Source organism: Hemitrygon akajei, chromosome 12 (genome assembly GCF_048418815.1).
Source record: "Hemitrygon akajei chromosome 12, sHemAka1.3, whole genome shotgun sequence".
Lineage (NCBI taxonomy): Eukaryota > Metazoa > Chordata > Chondrichthyes > Myliobatiformes > Dasyatidae > Hemitrygon > Hemitrygon akajei.
Genome location: NC_133135.1, coordinates 12,808,393 through 12,828,869, shown reverse-complemented (window position 1 = coordinate 12,828,869; position 20,477 = coordinate 12,808,393). Strand labels below are relative to the sequence as shown.

The 20,477-nt window shown below is 43.3% G+C and overlaps 1 protein-coding gene across 5 annotated transcripts in view; it reads left to right on the top strand.

Moving 5' to 3' along the window:
- nexn (nexilin (F actin binding protein)) overlaps positions 1-20,477 on the top strand; it is a 78,518-nt gene that overhangs the window by 38,817 nt on the left and 19,224 nt on the right. For 3 of the 5 annotated variants that reach the window (XM_073062568.1, XM_073062569.1, XM_073062570.1), the window contains exons 3-6: positions 7,743-7,934; positions 10,793-10,874; positions 12,679-12,827; positions 18,060-18,257. In XM_073062568.1, coding sequence (XP_072918669.1) covers positions 7,743-7,934; positions 10,793-10,874; positions 12,679-12,827; positions 18,060-18,257 — 621 coding nt within the window. The remainder of the gene's footprint in view (positions 1-7,742; positions 7,935-10,792; positions 10,875-12,678; positions 12,828-18,059; positions 18,258-20,477) is intronic. The other 2 variants (XM_073062571.1, XM_073062572.1) reach the window with 2 other exon arrangements.

Sequence of the window (20,477 nt, the reverse complement as noted above, 5' to 3'; positions counted from 1 at the left end):
GGAGCATTACCAGGGAAGGCTTGGAACATGGAATGTTCTATGTAGCCAATGAAATGGCAAGCATAGCAGGTGCACATAGCTACCCTTTGAGTTTGTAGAAAGTGGGAAGAGCCAAAGGAAAAACTGTTGAGGGTGAAGACCAGTTCTGCCAGACGGAGGAGGGTGGTGGTGGAGAGGAACTGCTTGGGCCTTTTATTGAGAAAGAAGCGGTGAGCTTTAAGGCCTTCTTGATGGCGGATAGAAGTGTATAAAGAATAGACATTCATGATATTACTGAGGTAGTCAGGACCAGGGAATTTAAAGTTAGCAAGGAGATTGAGAACACATGAAGTGTCACAGATGTAGATGGGAAGCAACTGAACCAAGGGGGATGATGAAAACTAAATTGTGTTTGACAGATTTGCTGAAATTATTTGACAATGTGTCAGGGAGATTTGATAGATAGGAATCTGTTGTCATGCATTTAGATATCCAAAAGGCACTGGTACATGTTAAAGTCCCGCAGGATTCAAGATTGTTATGTGTCATTTCCAGTACACAAGTGTAAAGGAAAACAAAATAATTGTTACTCTGGATCCAATACAGTACAAAAAAATACACACTAAGCTGAAGAACATAATAATAATAAAAAAAGCACACAATAAGTATAAATATAAATACATAAGATAGTTTATACATTGTATGTCCATAAAATGACACAAGGCGCAGGAGTGTCTGTACAAAAGGTGACTGACAGGAAATGATGGTGTGTGGAGGGTGGGTTAGTGGTTGGAGGTGTTGATTAGCCTTGTTGCTTGGGAAAAGTAACAGTTTTTGAGTCTGATGGTCCTGGCATGGACGTTACGTAGCCTTCTCCCTGATGGGAGTGGGACAAGCAGTCCGTGAGCAGAATGAGTGGGATCCTTCATGATGTTACTGGCCTTTTTCTAACAGCTTTCTGTATACACGTCCTTGATGCCAGGTAGGCTGGTGCCAGTGAAGTGTTGGGTAGTTTTGACTAGCCCTTGGAAAGCTTTCCTGTCTGTGTATTGAAGGATGTGTGTTAGAATAGATTGAAAACTGTCTGTCTGAGAAAGCAGAGTTACAAACTAGTGACTTCCTTCTAGTCCCTTTTAGACTAGAAGGTGGTAACTAGTGGTGTATCACAAGGATCAGATCCTGGTTCACAAGTGTACACTATTTATTCAATTCAAGTTTAATTGTCATTCAAGCATACATGAACACCCATGAATCCAGCCAAATGAGAAAGTATTACTCCAGGGCCAAGGTGCAAAAGACAGTACAAAGTACACGTGCCATGTACGAGATAGAAAACATATAAAGTCCAGACTCAAGTCACAATAAAGCTCGTCTTCTACCAAGTGAACAATGGGGGTAGCGCTGACTCCAGCCTTGGACGCCCCTGGTGGAGTGCACTGGATCCAATGCCTCTCTGCTGGTAGCTGTAAACAGGCTGATCATCAAGGAAGGAACCTAGACCTAGAGAAAGGAACAGTATGTAACATTTCCAAAATTACTGATGGATACAAACATAGGCAGAAGGCCACACTGCGCTAAGGATATTGTGATTCTGCAAAGGGATATGGATAGATTTAGTAAGAGGGCAAGAGGGCAGAAAATGGAGTTTAACGTGGGGATGTTGGGGAATGAAGAACTCCAGAGTATAGCTTTAAGGTGAGCGGAGAGAGATTTAATATGAATTTAAGAGGCGACCTATTCACCCGGTAGGTGGTGAGTCTTGAGCAGCACACAAAATGCTAGAGGAACTCAGCAAGTCAGAAAGTGTCTATGGAGGGAATGAGACTCTGGAGAGGAATGGGGAAGAAACCAGAATAAGTTAGGGGGAGGAGTACAAACTGGCGGGTAATAGGCAAGACCTGGTGAGGGGAAATGAGGTTGGGAAGTGGAGGGCATGGGTTTAAGGTGAGAGGGGAGAGATTTAATTGGAGTTTGAAGGGAAGCATTTTCACCCAGATGATGATCAGTATATGGAATGAGTTGCCAGGGGAAGTAGTTGAGGCAGGTATATTAGCAACATTTAAAGGGTATTTGGATAAGTACATGGATATGAAAGGATTAAAGGGATATGGGCCAAACAGGGACAAATGGGACTAACTTAATTGGGAATCTTGGTCAGCATGGACTTGATGGGCCAAAGGGCCTATTTCCAGGCTGTATGACTCTTAGTGTGAAGCTGTACACTTTGGAAAGACAAATCAAAAGGCAGATGATATTCCAACGAGGAGTAGAATATAAAAACAAGCTGAGCTGACTTACAGACTTCCTCCAGCATTTTGTGGGTCTTTGTTCATTCTGACACCTCTCTCCCCTTTCTCAATCTGTCTCCATTTCTGGAGACAAACCATCTACTGATGTCTTTTTAAAAACCTACTGATCCCCATGGCTATCTTGACTATACCTCTTTCTACCCCGCCTCCCGTAAAAACACCCTTCCCTTTTCAAAGTTCCTTCTTCTCCATTCCATCTATTTCCAGGATGAGGTTTTCCTTTCCAGGACATCAGAGATGTTCATCCTCTTCAAAGAAAGGGGTTTCCCTTCCACTGCCATTGATATTACCCCCACGAACATCTCCATTTCCCGGACATCCACCGCACCCCATCATCCTGCCGCCTTAATGGGGATAGAGGTCCCCTTGATAGACCAACCCATGAGCCTCACATCCAGCACCTGATTCTCTACAGCTTCTGCTATCTTCAACAAGATCTTACCATCAAACACATCTTTATCTGCTTCCTGCAGGATTGCTTGCTCTGTGATTCCCTTGTCCATTTGCCCCTCCCCACTGATCTCCCCCATGGAACTTATCCCTCCAAGTGGAGGGAGTGCTGCACTTGCCCATTCACCTCCTCCCTCACTTCCATTCAGGGCACCAAACAGTCCTTCCAGGTGAGGTAACACCTCACTAGCAAATCTGTTGGGGTCATCTACTGTATCAAATGTTCTCAATGTGGCCTCCTCTAAATTGGTGAGACCTGAAGTAGATTAGGGGACCACTTTGTCAAGCACCTCCACTCCATCCTCAAATAGCAGGATTTCCCAGTGGTCAACCGTTTTAATTCCAATCCCCATTTCAATTCCGACTTGTCAATTCAGGCCACTCTCCTCTCCTATCAACCCTTTACCTGACCACGTCTCAACTCCCAGCTGCTTACTTCATCCCTTCCCTCACCCACCTGGCTTCACCTATCACCTTCTAGCTTGTATACCCCTACCCCCTTATTCTGGTTTCTTCTCCCTTCCTTTCCAATCTTGATGAAGGGTTTCTGCCCGAAGCATCACCTGTTTATTCATTTCCATAGATACTAGAATTCCTCCAGCATTTTGTATGTATTGCTATACAATGCTGAGGCTTTATAAGGCATTGGTCAGACTGTACTTGGAGTATTGTAAGCAGTTTTGGGCCCTTTATTGAAGAAAGGATATGCTGGCATTGGACAGTGCCCAGAGAAGGTTTACGAGAATGATCCCAGGAATGAAAGGTTAACATATGCGAAGTGTTTGATGTCTCTGGGCTGGTACTCACTGGAGTTCAGAAGAATGAGGGGGAAATCTTATTGAAACCTATTGAATATTGGAAGGCCTAGATAGAGTGAGTGTGAAGAGGGTATGTATTATGGGATGGGGGCTGTCTAGGACCAGTGGGGACAGCCTGAGAATACAAAGAAGTCGCTTGAGAACAGAGATGAGCCAGAAGATGGGAAGTCTGTGGAATTAATTGCCACAGATGGCTGTGGAGGCCAAGTCATTAGGTATATTTAAAGTGGAGGTTGATAGGTTTGTGTTTAGTAAGCGTGTCATAGATTATGAGGAGAATGGGGTTGAGAGGGATAATAAATCAGCCATGATGGAATTGTGGAGCAGCCTAGATGGGCTGAATAGCCCGATTCTGTTCCTACAGTATGTTTTATGGTCTTGTGGTCAAAATGGGAAAAGCTTGGAAGTGAGTGAAATATGTAGAGAGCGGTCCATTGTATGAATCATAAAGTTAACAGACAGGTCCAACAAGTAATTAACGAGGGAAGTGGTATTTTGACCTTCATTGCTCAGAGTTTGGGGTTTAAAAATAAATAATAAGGGTTTGTTGTAACTGTATGTGATGCTGACGAGGTGCCGCTTGAACACTCTGGAGGTCCATTTGTCTAAAAACTATTGAGGAGGCAGTACAAAGGAGATTCACCAGACTAATTCCTGCAGCTAATAGCACGATAAGGTTGCCCTGTCCAGACACGCCAGGCAGTATGGACCAGTTTTTTAAAAAAAAATGAGAGGCGACTTTGTTCAAATGTATCAGGTCCTAAACAGGCCTGACAATAGAAGTTGTGGTGGTTTCATTATTGGAAGTATCTTGATGAAAGGACAAGACTACAAGATCATTTCAAACTGAGGTGCATAGAAATTTCTTCTGGAGGAGGGTGGTGAATCTCAGTGGGTGATGGAAGTTGGATCATTTGAATTACTTAAAGTAGATTTGGATAATATTTGATAGATTGAGGAACAAAGGGGTGTGGAGAAATGGCATATGTGAGGGGTATGGAGCTAGTATGGATCAGCCATGATCATATTAAATGGTGGGGCAGGATCAAAGGGATTGATGGCCAACTCCTGTTCCAACTTTCATATGTCCCCTTTCAGAGACCAGATCCTGGCAGAATGGATAGTCTAGCCTCTCCACAGCATGTATGGATCTCCAGGCAGCAGGGGAGATATTGTTTGTTGCAACACCTCCCAGTTTTGATGCGGCTTATTTTTCTCCATGAGGGAGAGACAGTCACATAGCACAGAAACCGTCCCTTCAGCCCATCTGATCCATGCCCATTCAATATCCTCCTCATTCTTTACTCACAGTCAAACAAAAATATGTATTATATATATGAGGTTACACATTCTGAACAGGTTACTAAAGAGCCAAAAACAATACCATAAAATTTAGTGCAAATGAAAACGGCCTTAAGGATAACTATTCCTGCATATTTCCTATTTGGCAGAACTGGTGTGTTTCCAGAAACCACTGTAAATATCGGCCTGCACCCAGGAGACCCCGTCTTACATAAGACACTTTCGGTCTCCAGATTTAACTGCTGGCTGGAGACATCTCCTCAAATAGACCTCACTGAAGTCAGCTAAACTGTACTGGTGGCAGAAAAGTGACACAATATTGCTGGCTGGTATTCAGAGGAAGTGCTTGAGTCCTGGCTAGGAGTTTCATTCTGCGTCCTGGCCCTTTGATCTAGAGTTGAGTTCAAACTCTACTTTGGCAGCCAGGAATTTTAAACATAATGAAATATTTGGTCAAATCATTAATTTAAAATGAGTTTATTTGCCATGTGTACATCAAACCACCGGTTGAAATGCGTTGTTTGCCTTGAGAATGTGCCTGCAAGTGCTGCCATCGTTTTGGCCCCAACATAGCATGCCCATAACTTACTAAGCCTAACGTGCACATCTTTGCAATGTGGGAGGAAACCCAGGTAGTCATGGGGAGAACGCTGTTACAGACCGTGGCAGGAATTGAACCCCCATCCCACAGCCTGCACTGTAAAGCACTACGCAACAGTGCATTGCTTACGTTACCGTGCAGCCCCTCAGTTTCTTGTGACGTGTGATATGCCTTCCATACAGATCACTTGATCAGGTCAGTACCTAAAGGTACCGCAACAATAATGATGCAGAATAAATTGTCATTGTTACAGTTACAGAGAAAGTGCAGTACAGACAGACAATAAGGTTCAAGGCTATGACTAGGTAGATTGTGAGCTCAAGAGCCTGCCTTATCATACTAGGGAATGTTCAATAGTCTTCTAACAGTGGGGTAGAAGTTGTCCTGCAGACTGGTGCTATGTACGTTCAGGCTTTTGTATCTTCTGCCTGATAGTTGGGGGTGAAGAGAGAATGTCGGGGGTGGGGCGCAGTTCAAAACATATGCACACAAAATACTGGAGGAACACAGCAAATGAACGGCTGACATTTTGGGCTGAGATCCTTCATCTTTCCTGGAAAGGAAGAGGGCAGAAGCCAGTAAAAGGTGGGTGGGGGGAGAAGAGGAGGAGTTTCCACGCACTATAAATGAAGGCATGTTGGGTCAACCCCACCGCGTACTTGGCAGACTCCAGTAAAGCACCCTTGTAAGTGTTGGCGCCATGACCGCACAGGACAGTGCAGTCTTGATCTAGAAGGTGAGAAGTTTTTAAACAGAGAGATATAGGAGGAAGATGTTATTACAACATTTAACAGACTTTTAGACAGGAACTTGGATATGAAAGGGGTAGTGGGTCACAGGCCTACTATGAGAAAAAGGGTTTAGGGTAGATAGGCATCAGGGTCAGTATGGATTAGGTGAGTCTTGAGAGCATAAGACATAGGAGCAGAATTAGGCCATTCGGCCCATCAAGTCTGCTCTGCCATTCCATCGTTGCTCATTTATTTTCCTTTTCACCCCCATTCCCCTGTAATTTTTGGTGACCTTACTAATCGAGAACCTATCGGCTTCTGCTTCAAATATACTCAATGACTTAGCCTACACAGCTGTCTGTGGCAATGAATTCCACAGATTCACCACCCTTCTGGCTAAAGAGCCCATCTCTGTGTTGTTTTGATCTATGATGATATGAGGTCCAGTGGCAAGCTGAGCAATGGCTGGAGAATGCTTCAGAATCAGGAACAGGAACTCTTTGAAAGTATTGACAGCTTGCTGTCAGATTCACATTGGAGAATTTATAGGCTGGGCAATTAACAATGCATTAATTGTGAAATGTGCTAGTAACCAGAGCATTTTCCAAACAATCACACCTAGCACTGTGTGACTAATTTGCTTGAAAACTCCTCTTCCCTCTTGGAGTACCATGTGAATTCATTAAATCAGTCTTGGATCTATTGGCACTGACTTGCATGAATTTAGATATTCTCAAACATCAGAACTGTTAGAGAGTAGAATCAGGTTTAATGCCACCATCAGCATAAGTCGTGAAACTTACTAGCTTTGAGGCAGCAGTGCAATGCGATACATTGTTCGGCATGGACTAGAAGGGCTGAGATGGCCTGTTTCCGTGCTGTAATTGTTATATGGTTATAATAATAGGAAAAAGAACTGTGAATTACAGTAATATATATAATAGTTAAATTAAATAAACAGTGCAAAAATGGAAACAAGAAGTAGTGAGGTTTATGTGTTCAATGTCCATTTAGAAATCAGAGGGGAAGAAGCTGTTTCTGAATCATTAAGTGTCTGCCATCAGGCTTCTGTACCTCCTCCCTGATGGTAGCAATGAGAAGGCATATCTCGGGAGATGGAGGTCCTTAATGATGGATGTGCCTTTCTGAGGCATTGCTCCTTGAAGACGCCCTGGAAGATGTGCAGTAATTTCTGGAATAAATGGGTGGTGATAAACAAAGGTGGAGTGGTGGGAGGTCAGAGGAGGCATCAGGATTGTAGTTATTGGTAACGTGTATACTTGGGTCTGTCTATTAATCAAAATATTATTAAGCAGAACAATTATGCCAGATGAGGCTGTTGAGATATCAGGTATATGACTATGGAAGAAAATTTAGAGATAATTTCAAAGCAACGATAGAAAAAGAGTTAATAATTCAGAAGTCAAAAACAATGCTGCTTCATTCTTTGTGTTCTTTATGATCAATTCCACATATTCTTCCTTGGTTTGTTTCCTTCATTTATCTGTTTTTCTTTTTCTGTCCATCTGTCTCTCTCCTTCACCCTCCATAGAGACTTCTATCTGCATCTAAAACTGTTCATAAGACATATGTGCCTAAGGTGGGCAAGGGTGATGTTAAGACTAAGTTCGAAGCCATGCAGAAAGCACGGGAGGAAAGAAGCCAGAGGAGAACCGGAGAAGAAAGGAAGAGAAGGAACGAACAGTATAAGAAGGAGAAGGAATGGACAAAGATAAAACAGGAGGTCACCCAGCCTTTAATTCGTATTTGCTTTACCATTGCCTGCATCCTAATGGGCTACACAGAGCATAGGACAGTGCAGACTCTTCAGCCCACAACGTGTGTTAACCTTCTAACCTTCTCTGGAATAGATCTAGCCCTTCCCTCCCATGTAGCCTGCTATTTTCCTTTCATCCACAAGCCTATCTAGGAGTCTCCTAAACACTCCTAATGTACCTATCTCTACTATCACCCTTGCAGCACGTTCCATGTGCCTACCACTCTGTGTATTTTTAAAAAAAAACTACCTCTGACATTTATCCCCTCAATAAATTAACTTCAATCACATTAAAATGATGCCCTCTCACACTATCCCTTTCCGCACAGGAAAAAGGTGCTGGCTGTCCACTCTATTAATCCCTCTCATCACCTTGCACACTTCTATCAAATCAGCTCTCATCCTCCTTTGATCCAAAGAGGAAAATCCTAGCTCACTCAACCTATCCTTATAAGACATGCTCTCCAATCCATGAAGCATCTGATAAATCTCCTTTGCACTCTCTCTAAAGCTTCCGCATCCTTCCAAGAATGAGATGACTAGAACTAAACACAATATTCCAAGTATGGTCTAACCAGAGTTTTGTAGAGCTGCAACACTAGCTCATGGCTTTTGAACTCAATCCCCTAATTAATGAAGGCCAACACGTCATATGCCCTCTATGCCACCCTGTCAACCTGCTTTGAGGGATCTATGGACATGGAGCTGAAGATCCCTCTGTTCCTCTACACTGGCTCTGCCATTAACCCTCTGCCAATTGGGGGACCACATCATCGAGCACCTCTGCTCCACCTGCCAAAAGCAGAACTTCACTGTGGCCAAACAATTTAATTCCAATTCCCATTCTGAATGTTGATCTTTTCTCTCCTCTTGTGCCAAGATGGGTCACCCTCAGGGTGGAGGAGAAACACCTTGTATTCCATCTGGGTAGTCTCCAACCTGATGGCACGAATATCAATTTCTTCCAGTTTTAAAAAATAGACCCCCTTCTTCTATTCCCCACTCTGGCCTCTTATCTCTTCTCACCTGCCTATCACCACCCCTGGGGCCCCTCTTCCTTCCCTTTCTCTCATGGTACACTCCCCTCTCCTCTCAGATTCCTTTTTCCCCTGTCCTTTACCCTTTCCACCCACCTGGCTTCACCTATCACCTTCTAGATTTCCTCGTTTCCCCCTCCCTCACCTTTTCATTCTGACATCTTCCCCCTTCCTTTCCAGTCCTGAAGAAGGATCTCGGCCCAAAATGTTGACTGTTTATTCATTTCTATAGATGCTGCTTGACCTCCAACGTTTTGTGTGTGTGTGTGTGTTGCTTTGTATTTCCAGCATCTGCAGACCTCCTTGTGTTTATAATTAACCCTATACTCTGCCCTCAAATTCAAACTTCAAAGTGGATCACTTCATGCTTTTTGTAAATCTTATCTCAGTGAATCTTCTCCAATAGTTTGCTCACTCAATGATGTAAGACTCATTAACTATAATCCCCAGGATTATCCGTTACCTTTCTTGACCAAAGGAATGACACTTGCCACCCTCCCAGGAGATTAGCCCGAAGCCCTATTACTTAGACTTTCACTCCTTTCAGTTGATTGGTGGGATCCAGCCATTGTTGGCAAGGCCAGGATTTACTACCCCTGTTTAATGGGCCTTGGAAAGTGATGGTGAGATTCCCTCTTGAACCTGTTGTTGTCCCTGCTAGGCGCTCTCTTTGTGTTTTTTAGGATAAGGTGCTTAAACCCACCGGTGAAAGCAATGTTAGGATACTTTGTGTCTTTGTGGAAACACAAGGTAGGGGCACTCTCGTGTGTTTGCTGCTCCTGTAGATAGTAGCGATGGTGGATTTCTGAGGAGTGGTTATAGCAGCTTTGATGAGCTGTGTCAGGAGTACATCCTATACACTCCCCAAATGTGGTTGTCTACATTGGACATTAAAACTTCACATTGCATCAGCAACAAATGACCAGCTTGACAAAAGGAAGCTGAAAGCTGTGAAGCCCTTTTTAAACTTTGCACTGTGTCACCAACAACTGAGCTCTCGTGCTGGTTTTAGCCCGACGAAACTGGATGGCTCCAGTTTCTTTTTTTTTCCAACCAGTTTAGCTCTTTATTGCGCACACAAGATAATGGAGCAGAATTAGGCCATTTGACCCATCGGTTCTGCTCCGCCATTGCATCATGGCTGATTCATCTCCCTCACAGTTCCAATCTCCTGTCTACTCCCTGTATCCCTTCATACCCTGACTAATCAAAAATCTATCAACATCTGCCTTAAATATACCCAATGACTTGGCTGCCACAACTGTCTATGGCAATGAATTCCACAAATTCACCACCCCTCTGGCTATAGAACTTCCTTCTCATCTCTGTTTTAAATGGACGTCCCTCTATTCGGAGGCTGCATCCTCTGATCTTAGACTCCCCCACCATAGGAAACATCCTCTCCACATCCACTCTATTTTCCACCCTGTCTTTCACCATTCAACAGGTTACAATGAGATACCCCCTCATTCTTCTGAATTCCAGTGAGTACAGGCCCAGAGCCATTAAACGCTGTTCATATGATAAGCCCTTCAATCCCAGACTCAAATACTGCCACTGCTGCATTTCTTACTGTTGCATTTCCAAAAACCCTGCAGCTAAAACATAAAAATGACAAATTCTGATATTGTCCGTTTTCCCAGTTCCCTGTCCTGTCAATTACAGTCTATGGGGCATCGCCAACGCCACCCTGTTATAAGGTCAACGTGACATCATTGCTTCCAGCTACAACATTGTTTAACGCTGGGGCGACCAATTCTAAATGTCTTCTCACTCGATTCATTTCAGTATCGGCAGCTCCTTGCTTCAGATGATGAAGAGGAAAATAAATTGGACGAACTGAAGAAAGCATACGTCCCCAAGCTGACAGGTAACAAAGAATTGAGTCCTTCTAATAATACCAAAAATTACTCATCAGAATCAGTCGGGTTTAATATTACTGACATATGTCATAAAATTGTTGTTTTGTGGCAGCAGTACAGTGCAATCCAAAAAATCTAATTATAGATTATATTAAGAATTATATATAAAATAATTAAATAAGTAGTGCAGAAAGAGTGAGGTGATATTCATGGGGTGGTGCATTGTCCATTCAGAAATCTGATGGCGGAGGGGCAGAAGCGGTTTGCTCCTAAAACATTGAGTGTGTGTCTTCAGGCTCCTGCACCTCCTCCCTAATGGTAGCAATAAGAAGAAGGCTCGACCTGGGTGATGGGAGTCCTTAATGATGGACGCCGTCCTTTTTGAGGCATCACTCCTTGAAGATGTCCTGGATGCTAGTGCCCACGATGGAGCTGGCTGATGCTTTGTCTGATCCTGTGCTGTGCCCCTCCTCCTGTACCAGACAGTGATGCTACCAGTTAGATTGCTCTCCATGGTACATTTGTAGAAACTTGCCGGAGTCTTTGGTGACATACCAACCCTTGTAAATCTCACAGAGTAGTACAACAGAGAGACAGGCCCTTTGACCCAGCTTGCCCAGGCCAACCAAGATTTCAGAATGGTCTATGAACACCACCTTACTGCTTTGCTCTCTTTTTGCACTATTTGCTTGTCTTTATAAAATTGTATGTTGTACTCTACTACTGCCATAGAACAACGAATTTCATGGCATATGTTGGGGGTGCCACAGTGGTGTAGCAGTCTATCACAGCCTGGAGTGTCGGAGTTTGGAATTCAGCTCTGGCGTCCTCTGTAAGCAAGTTTGTACCTTCCTTCCTGTGCGTGTGTGGGTTTCCTTCGCCTGCTCCGGTTTCCTCCCACATTCCAAAGGCATTCTGGTTATAGGTTGATTATTCATTGTAAATTGTCCTGCGATTAGGCTAGGGGTTAAAATGGTTGTTGGGCAGTACGGCTCATTGAGCTGGAAGGCCTGGTCCGCGCTGTATCTCTAAATAACATTAAAAAAAATAATAAACCCACTTCTGATTCTGATGCCCATTTAAGCTAATCCTATTTGCCTGTGTTTAACCCATATCTCCCCAAACATTTCCTATCTACAGGTCCAAATACCTTTTAAACATTGTTAGAAGACCTGCCTCAACTACTACTTCTGGCAGCTCAGTCCATAAACACACCACCCTCTGTGTGAAGAAGTTGCCCCTCAAGTCCCTATTAAATTTTTCCCCTCTCATTTAAAACCTTTGCCTCTTAATTCTTAATCCCCAACCCTGGGAGAAAGACTGTGTGCATTCACCTTCTCTCTGTCCCCTCGTGATTCTATATGCCTCTGCTCTCCAAAGAATGAAGTCTATGCTTGCCGAACATCTCTCCGTGACCAGACCTTTGAGTTCTGTCAACATTCTTCTCAATCTTTAAGACTTTAAAGATGAGGTTTATTTGTCACCTGTATATCGAAACATTGTAAATGCTGGGGACTGTCCTGCAAGTCAGGCACCAATGTAGCAAGCCCACACCTTACTAACTCTCACTGACCTAAACTTCTTTGAGATGAGGGAGGAAGGCAGAGAACCTTGAGAAAACTTGTGTGGCCACGGGAGAATGGACAATCTCCTTACAGTGGCAGAAATGAAAACCTGATTGGTGCTACACCACTGCGCCGCCTCTTTTCTGCACCCTTTCCAGCTTATTGGCACGCCTCCTGTAGCAGGGTGACCAAAACATGAGTTGATGGGGGGGGTGGGATAATAAAGAGTGCATTCTTCTGTCCACAGGGACGGTTAAGGGCAAGTTTGCAGAAATGGAAAAGATAAGGCAAGAGGAGGAGAAGAAGAGAATGGAAGAAGAGCGGAAAAGGAGAATTCAGCAGGACATCCTGGAGAAAAGGAAGCTACAACGTGAACTTGCAAAGAAAGGTGCAGAGGTACTGAGATGGTTCTCTATTGGTGTGTTTGGAAACCAAGGAATCTTGGCTTGGAGATTAGACCATAAAACATTGGAGCAAAATTAGGCTATTTGGCCAATTAAATCTAGTCCATGTTTGATCATGGCTGATTTATTATCCCTCTCAATCCCATTAACCGACCTTCTCCCCATTACTTGCAAATCATGTCAAGTTTATTTAGCTCAAATATAATGAGATCAAGGTACAGTTAGAAATTTGTTTGTAACAGTAACACAGTTGCATGGGTTCAGACCATACACAGAATGTAAATATACATGAATTATCCCAATGAAGAAATGAAAGTCTGTCTCAAACAAGATACTAGTGCAGAAACAGAACCATGATCATGCAACAGTGTCCATAGTGTTCCATTAGGTCAGTTCAGGAACCTGATGGTTGTAAGGAAGTAGCTGTTCCTGAACCTGGTGGTATGAGACTTGAGATGCTGGGGACTCAGCACTGGTGATACAGTAGGTACAGGTAGATACAGTCACTGGTGTGGAGGACTGTTCCCATGTTGGACTGGGTTGTGTCCACTACTCTCTGCAGCCTTGGTATTTTCAGTTCAGTCCTAACAAGATGTTACAAAATATAAAATATTTGACTCGATTTGAAAAGTGAAGACTGGGACCAGGAGGAGGACACCTCGCCCTTCACAGACCATCCTGCCATTCCATGGGATCACACTCTTCCTCAATTTTCTCCAATTTCTCATTGTATTTTGATCCACAGAAGTAGATTTAAGAGATTCTTAGACACATGGATGAGAAAAATGAAGGGCTATGCAGGAGGAAAGGGTTAGATTAATCTTGGAGTAGGTTAAAAAGGTCAGCACAACACAATGGGCTGAAAGGCCTGTCCAGTGCTGTACTGTTCTATAAACAGTGAGAATGGTTCCTCTGGAGGCAAAGAAAATAAATATTGACTGATCTTTTAGAAGAGAGGCATTTCTATTGTAGAAATGTACTCAGTGGCCACTTTATTAGGTACAGAAAATACACAATAAAGTGGCATATGAACATGTGTTCATGGTCTACTGCTGTAGCTGATCCACTTCAGGTTCAATGTGTTGTGCATTCAAAGATGCCTTTCTGCACACTACAGTTGTAATGTGTGGTTATTTGAGTTACTGTTGCCTCCCTGTCAGCTTGAACCAGTCTGGCCTTTCTTTTCTCTCTCTCTCTCGGTCTCTCTCTCTCCATTTCTTTCCTAAAGAGCAGCCACTCACTGGATGTTTTGTGTTTTTGCACCATTCTCTGTAAACCCTAGAGGCTTTTGTGCATTCCAGAAGATCAGCAGTCTGAGATGCTGAAACCACCCCATCTAGCACCAGTAACCATTCCACTGTCAAAGTCACATTCCTTTCAAAGTTAAAGTTCGTTCAGAACAACAACTGAACCTCTCGATGCTTTTACGCATTGAGTTGCTGCCAAATGATCAACCCATTAAATAGATACATTATTGAGCGGATGTACCTAACAAAGTGGCCACTGAGTGAATGTCAGTGATAATCTGATTCTGAGGGTGTTTTAAAGTGCTTTTCACCCATTGGCTTCTGTATTCCTCACTCTGTATGTAGGGTATGTGAGACAAACTTTTCAATGTACCTCTGTTTTCATTTGCGGTCACTGTTGTAGTGTATGGCATACCACAGCAGGTGCGAGCTCCCGCAAGTAGCAATGTGGTTTGAGAAGGTAAGGTACAGAAGCAGAGGAGGATTATGTTGCTCTCCCAGTGTGACCGTTGTATTTTTGTTTGGTAATGTGGATTGAGAGATACCTTAGTATTTGCCAGGACTCTCTGAGAATGCTCCTGTGCTTCTCCATCATAGTGCCAATGGACAGGTGGAGGGGTAGGTAGTGCTAAGGAAGCAATGCGATTGCAGCAGGACTTAGTGACAAATTGGAAGACTAGGCAAAAAATTGACAGATGGAATATAGTGTTGGGAAATGTACGAAAATGCATTCTGGTAAAAGGAACTATAGTGCGGACTATTATTTAAATGGGGTGAAGGTTCAAACCTCAGGGGCAGAGGGACTTGGGTCTTGTGCAAGACTCCCAGAAGGTTGATTTACAGGTTGAGTCTGAAGGCAAATGCAATGTTGGCATTTATTTCAAGGGGAATAGAATATAAAAACAAGGAGGCTTTATAAGACACTAGCCAAGCCACACTTGGAGTATTGTCAACAGTTTTCAGAATCAGGTTTATTATCACCAGCATGTGTCATGAAATTTGTAAACCTTAGCAGCAGCAGTTCAATGCATTACATAATATAGAAAAAGAAAATAATAAAAACATTTTAGTAAATCAATTACAGTATATATTTATTGAATAGATTAAAAATTGTGCAAAAACTAGAAATAATATATATTTAAAAAGTGAGGTAGTGTTCAAGAGTTCAATGTCCATTTAGGAATCGGATGGCAGAGGGGAAGAAGCTGTTCCTGAATCACTGAGTGTGTGCCTTCAGGCTGCTGTACCTCCTACCTGATAGTATCAGTGGGAAAAGGGGTCCTTAATAATGGATGCTGCCTTTCTAAGACACCACTCTTTGAAGATGTGCTGGGTACTTTGTGGCTAGTACCCAAGATGGAGCCAACTAAATTTATAACCCCCTGCAGCTTCTTTTGGTCCTGAGCAGTAGCCATACTAGACAGTGATGCAGACTGTCAGAATGCTCCCCACAGTACATTTTGGGCCCCTTCTCTCATAAAGGATGTGTTGTCATTGGAGAGAATCCAGAGGAGGTTCACGAGGATGATTCCAGGAATGAAGTGGTCAATGTATGAGGGGCATTTGGCAGCTTTGGGCCTATACTCACTGGAATTTAGAAGAATGAGGGGGATCTCATTGAAACCTACCAGATGTTGAAAGACTAGATAGGGTGGATGTGGAGAGGATGTTTCCTATAGTGGGGGTATCCAGAACTAGAGGGCACAGCCTCAAAACTGAGGGGCAACCTTTTAGATCAGAAGTATTTTTGAAGAATTTTTTCAGTCATAGAATAATGAATCTGTGGAATGCTCTCCCACAGGCTGGTGGAGGCCAAGTCCATAAATATATTTAAGGTGGAAGTTGATAGTTTTCTGATTGGTCAGAGCATCAAAGGATATGGCGAAAAGGCAGGTGTAAGGGTTGAGTGGGATGCAGGATCAGCCATGATGGAATGCAGAGCAGACTCGATAGGCTGAATGGCCTAGTTCTGCTCCTATGTCTTATGGAGCATTTTTAAAGTTGGCTTGAGAGAGCAAATGAGCTTTGGTTTCATATCACCCCTGACATTCTCTATTTACCTCAGGAGGATGTCAGTCACAATTTCTATCAGATTTCAAGTTCAAGAAGTTCAAAGTAAACTTTTCATCAAAGTACATATATGTTACCATATACAATCCTGAGATTTATTTTCTTGCAGTCATTCACAGCAAATACAAAGAAATACAATAGAATCAATAAAAACCGTACACAAGGCAGACAGACAAATGATGTGCAAAAGACAACAAATTGTGCAATACAAAAAAGAAAGAAACAAAATAATAATAATAATAATAATAATAATAATATATAAATAAGTAATAAATATAGAGAACATGGATGAAGAGTCCTTGAAATGGAGTCCATGGTTTGTGGAAACAGTTCAGTGCTGGAGTGAGTGAAGTTGGGGGAAGTTATTCCCTCTGATTCAAGAGCCTGATGGTTGAGGGGTAATAACTATTACTGAACCTGGTGGTGTGGCTTCTGAGGCTCCTGTACTATGGCAGCAGTAAGAAGAGAGCATGGCTTAGACAGTGGGGGTCCTTGATGATGGATGCTGCTTTCCTGTTCAGAAGCAAGGAGCCTACCAGTCAAGCCATAGATGCTATTTGAAGTGAAAGACCTCCATTTTACAGAAGGATAGACCTTCCTATTTTGAAAACAAGCTCTTGACTTCCAGAAAGCCTGGCTGGTATTTGTGTCAACATCACTCACCTGGTCCAGTCTCATTTGCTTCCAATAATCTTTATTTTCGAGCAACAATCCAACTTTTTTTTAAAAGCGGAATCGGCAATATTTATAATGCTTTGATGAATTTTGTTTCTCGGTAATTATCCCAAGTGAAGCAGTCACTATTTACCTCGCTGAGCTCTATCCTCTTTCCCAATGGTCTTCTGATGACAGGATCCCCAGTTCTGACATTGTTTTTCACAATTGTAATTGGTATTACTTTAATATTGTAACATGTCCCGAGGAGCAGTGAAACGCTTGTCTTGCAGATCCGATCATTCCACAGTGCATTGAGGTGGAATAAGGTAAAAAAAAAACCAATGCAGAATAAAGTGTAAAAGCTACTGGAAAAAGTGCAGGTAAGCAATAAAGTGCAAGATCATAGTGGGGTAGATTGTAAGGTCAAGAGTCCATCTTATTGTGCAAGAGGACTTTTCAAGAATCTGATAACAGTGGGATAGAAGCTGTCCTTTGAGCCTGGTGGTACGTACTTTTAGGCTCGTGTATCTTCTGCCCGATGGGAGAGTGAAGAAGAGAGAACATCCGGAGATGGTGGCTGCTTTACTAAGGTAGCAAGAAGTGTAGACATAGAGAGGGAGGCTGGTTCCTGTCATGTGCTGAGCTGTCTCCACAAGTCGCTGCAGTTCCTTGCGGTCACGTGCAGAGCAGTTGCCATACCAAGCTGTTAGACATCCAGACGGAATGATGCATTGATAAAAACTGGTGAGGGTTGACGGGAAGTGCCAAATTTCTATAGCCTCCTGAGGAAGTAGAGGCCTTGGTGAGCTTTCTTGCTGAACCCATGGAGTATCTACAGTGTACATTTACTTCTACTTCTCAATCCATATTTCAGTAAAACACCTGAAACTATGCACGACTTTCCACTTGTATAAATTCTGAGTTTGTTTCAGTGCAGTGAAATCCTTTGTATAGGTAGAAGTGTCGGCCACTTTGGTAAAATTGCAAGAAACAGACGAAAGATCATCTGTTTTATATATTTTTAAAAAAGGTTGTTGCTGTCAAGACTATAAGACATCCGACCAACCTAAAGACCTACATGTTCTATGTAAGATCATAAGACATAGGAACAGAACTAGGCCTGAAAGCACAGCCTTGTGTACAGAGCCAAGATGGCACTTGTCTTCCTCATAAAGGAACAGTATTTTACATGAAGTGGGAGACCCCAAAAGAAATGTTTATTAAAAGAAAGGGTTTCTGTTTTAAAACAGGAAGATGAAGCTTTTTCCTCAACCATAAATATTTCTGAAGGTGTTAACACGACACCAGGCAAAACCACAATGAACTTTGAGGATCTGGAGAATGCGGGGGAAGATGATGACCAGCAAAACAGTGAAGAAGACATGCAAAGATACGAAGAAAATGGACGATCCTTTCGGCAAGCAAAGCGCCATTCAGCAGTGTTGTCAGTAAGTCCACATCTCCATCCCACTCTCAGAATGGCCCAACTTTATGCACCTTAAATTGTCTCGTCGTGGAACATCGCAATATCATCTAATCCAAGGTGGTGTAATAAGTCTTCTGGCTACAGAAGAGAGACTTGACAGGATTTCTACCATTGACTCTGTGTATGAAGTAGCCTGTGTGTCTGTGTTGTTTCTTGTGAATCATTGTGCCGTTTCTACTCTGTGTGTTGAGTATCTTGGAACACACCTCATCAAGACACCATTCAGAATTTTCTCCTAAGAATAATTCCCAGACAATGGATCGATATTCAGAGTGCAGTGCATTGACAGCCAATTTCTGTATAGCAAGTAACAGTGAGGTTTTGTCTCCACGCCAGGGATTGGACACTTAATCAATATTCCGGTTCCTTCTGTCTTTGTATTTACATCCGTGTTTATCTGTTGGGGATCAATGTAATATTGAAAGTGCTACTTGTCCATTCCTAGTACCTGGAGAGGAGATAAATAGGATGCTCTGTGAAACTCACATCATTTACCTAGAGGAGGCAAGATGCAGGTATTTTCCACTGAGATCGGGTGAGAGTAGAACTGGAGGTCATGGGTTAAGGGTAAAAGGTGAAATACTTAAGGGGAACGAGAGGGGGAACTTCTTCAATCAGAGGGTGGTGAGAGTGTTGAATGAGCTGCCAGCAGAAGTGGTGGATGTGGGGTTCAATTTCAGCGTTTAAGAGAAATTTAGATAGGCACATAGATGGAAGGGCTGGTTGATGAGATGAGGCAGAATAGACTAGATGAGCCAACAGGCCTGTTTCTGTGCCATAGTGCTCTGACTCCATGAGAAAGAGAAGAGTTTAGAAGAGGAATTTCCAACTATTTTTTATGCCAGGGGCCCCTACTGTTAACTGAGAGGTCTGTGATCCCCAGGTTAGGAACCCCTGGTTTAGAAGGGTTTGAGGGGGGAGGCAAGGTAAAAGATGCACATGACATGTGGAGACCTTGTGAGAGTTGGCTGGAGGTGCTTGGCAGGAAGGAGGGGTGTTGAGTGCAAAGGACACTAGAGTCTGGAGAGTGAACGGCATTGCTGGTAAAGTTGGGGTTGAAGGAGGTTGTCCAGGTGAGGGCAATGAAGCCACGAAGAGACCCATTCCTACGATGCAATAAGGCAGCTTCTGCAACCCCGTCTGGAAATCAGCCATCTTATTTTAGCAGACCATCCACCCCATCTCCAATACAGCACCTCCTCAAGTAAAAACCTGAGTGGGAAATGTGCTTCCTCAAAAAAAAGATCCAGGCTATCTTTTCTTTAAATCTTTTTAAGGGTCAGATTGGCAATCCGATCACTTTTTGAGTGAGAAAGTCCCCAAGCCACCGAGAGGTTCCAGCCATTTTTGTTGTGATGGTGTTTCCTGTCACTCAAGTGCTTACCCATCGCTAGTGTTGACTGTCCATCATATCCAACGATGACAAGAAACCTGTGCAAGAGAGTTTTTAAAGTGGAAAAGCCATTGCATTGGGGCAGTTCCACTCTCTCAACCTCAGAGGTCTTGATCCAGTGGCGCAAGTCGTCGTCACAAACTGGGGTCTTGGTTGGAGTGGATGACCATGATCTCCTCTGTGCCTCGCTATGTCCCTTGGTCTCCACAACATCTGCCAGAGCTACTTTTGCATGCTTGGACAGGTATGTCCCTATCTCACCAGGGTAAGAGGCCCACTAGCTATCCTCACCTGGTTAGTGGTGTGGTCACTGTCACATGCCAACAGCTACTTGGAGCCACATGTGGGACCAAAAGTGAGTGAACCGCCCCAGAAGGAGCATGACATGCCCTTTCACCAGAGGTGCTACCCCTCCCTGGACACCCCATACACCCCCCAGGCCCCAGAAGAGGCTTTTCCAGCAGCCCTGCTGGGAAAACTGGCGGTTTATCTGATACCAGCATAGATCCTGACACAGGTTCAGTAACTACTCTTCTCTCAATGGTGAGGGAAAGATCTGGGAGTATGCTCTGTTGGCACCAGAAATGTGGCAACACTTGTGGGCTGTCTTCAGAACAATCCCCAGACTGTGTTGGTCGTTGATGCAAAATGAAGCATTTCACTTTGTTTCCATGTACATGTGACAAATATGGCTCAACTTTATCTTTTTTTTGGGCTGAAGGGCCTGTTTCTGTGACTTTCTCGCTCTGTGTCTGTCTCCTGCTTTCATTCCTGAATAAACCATGAAAA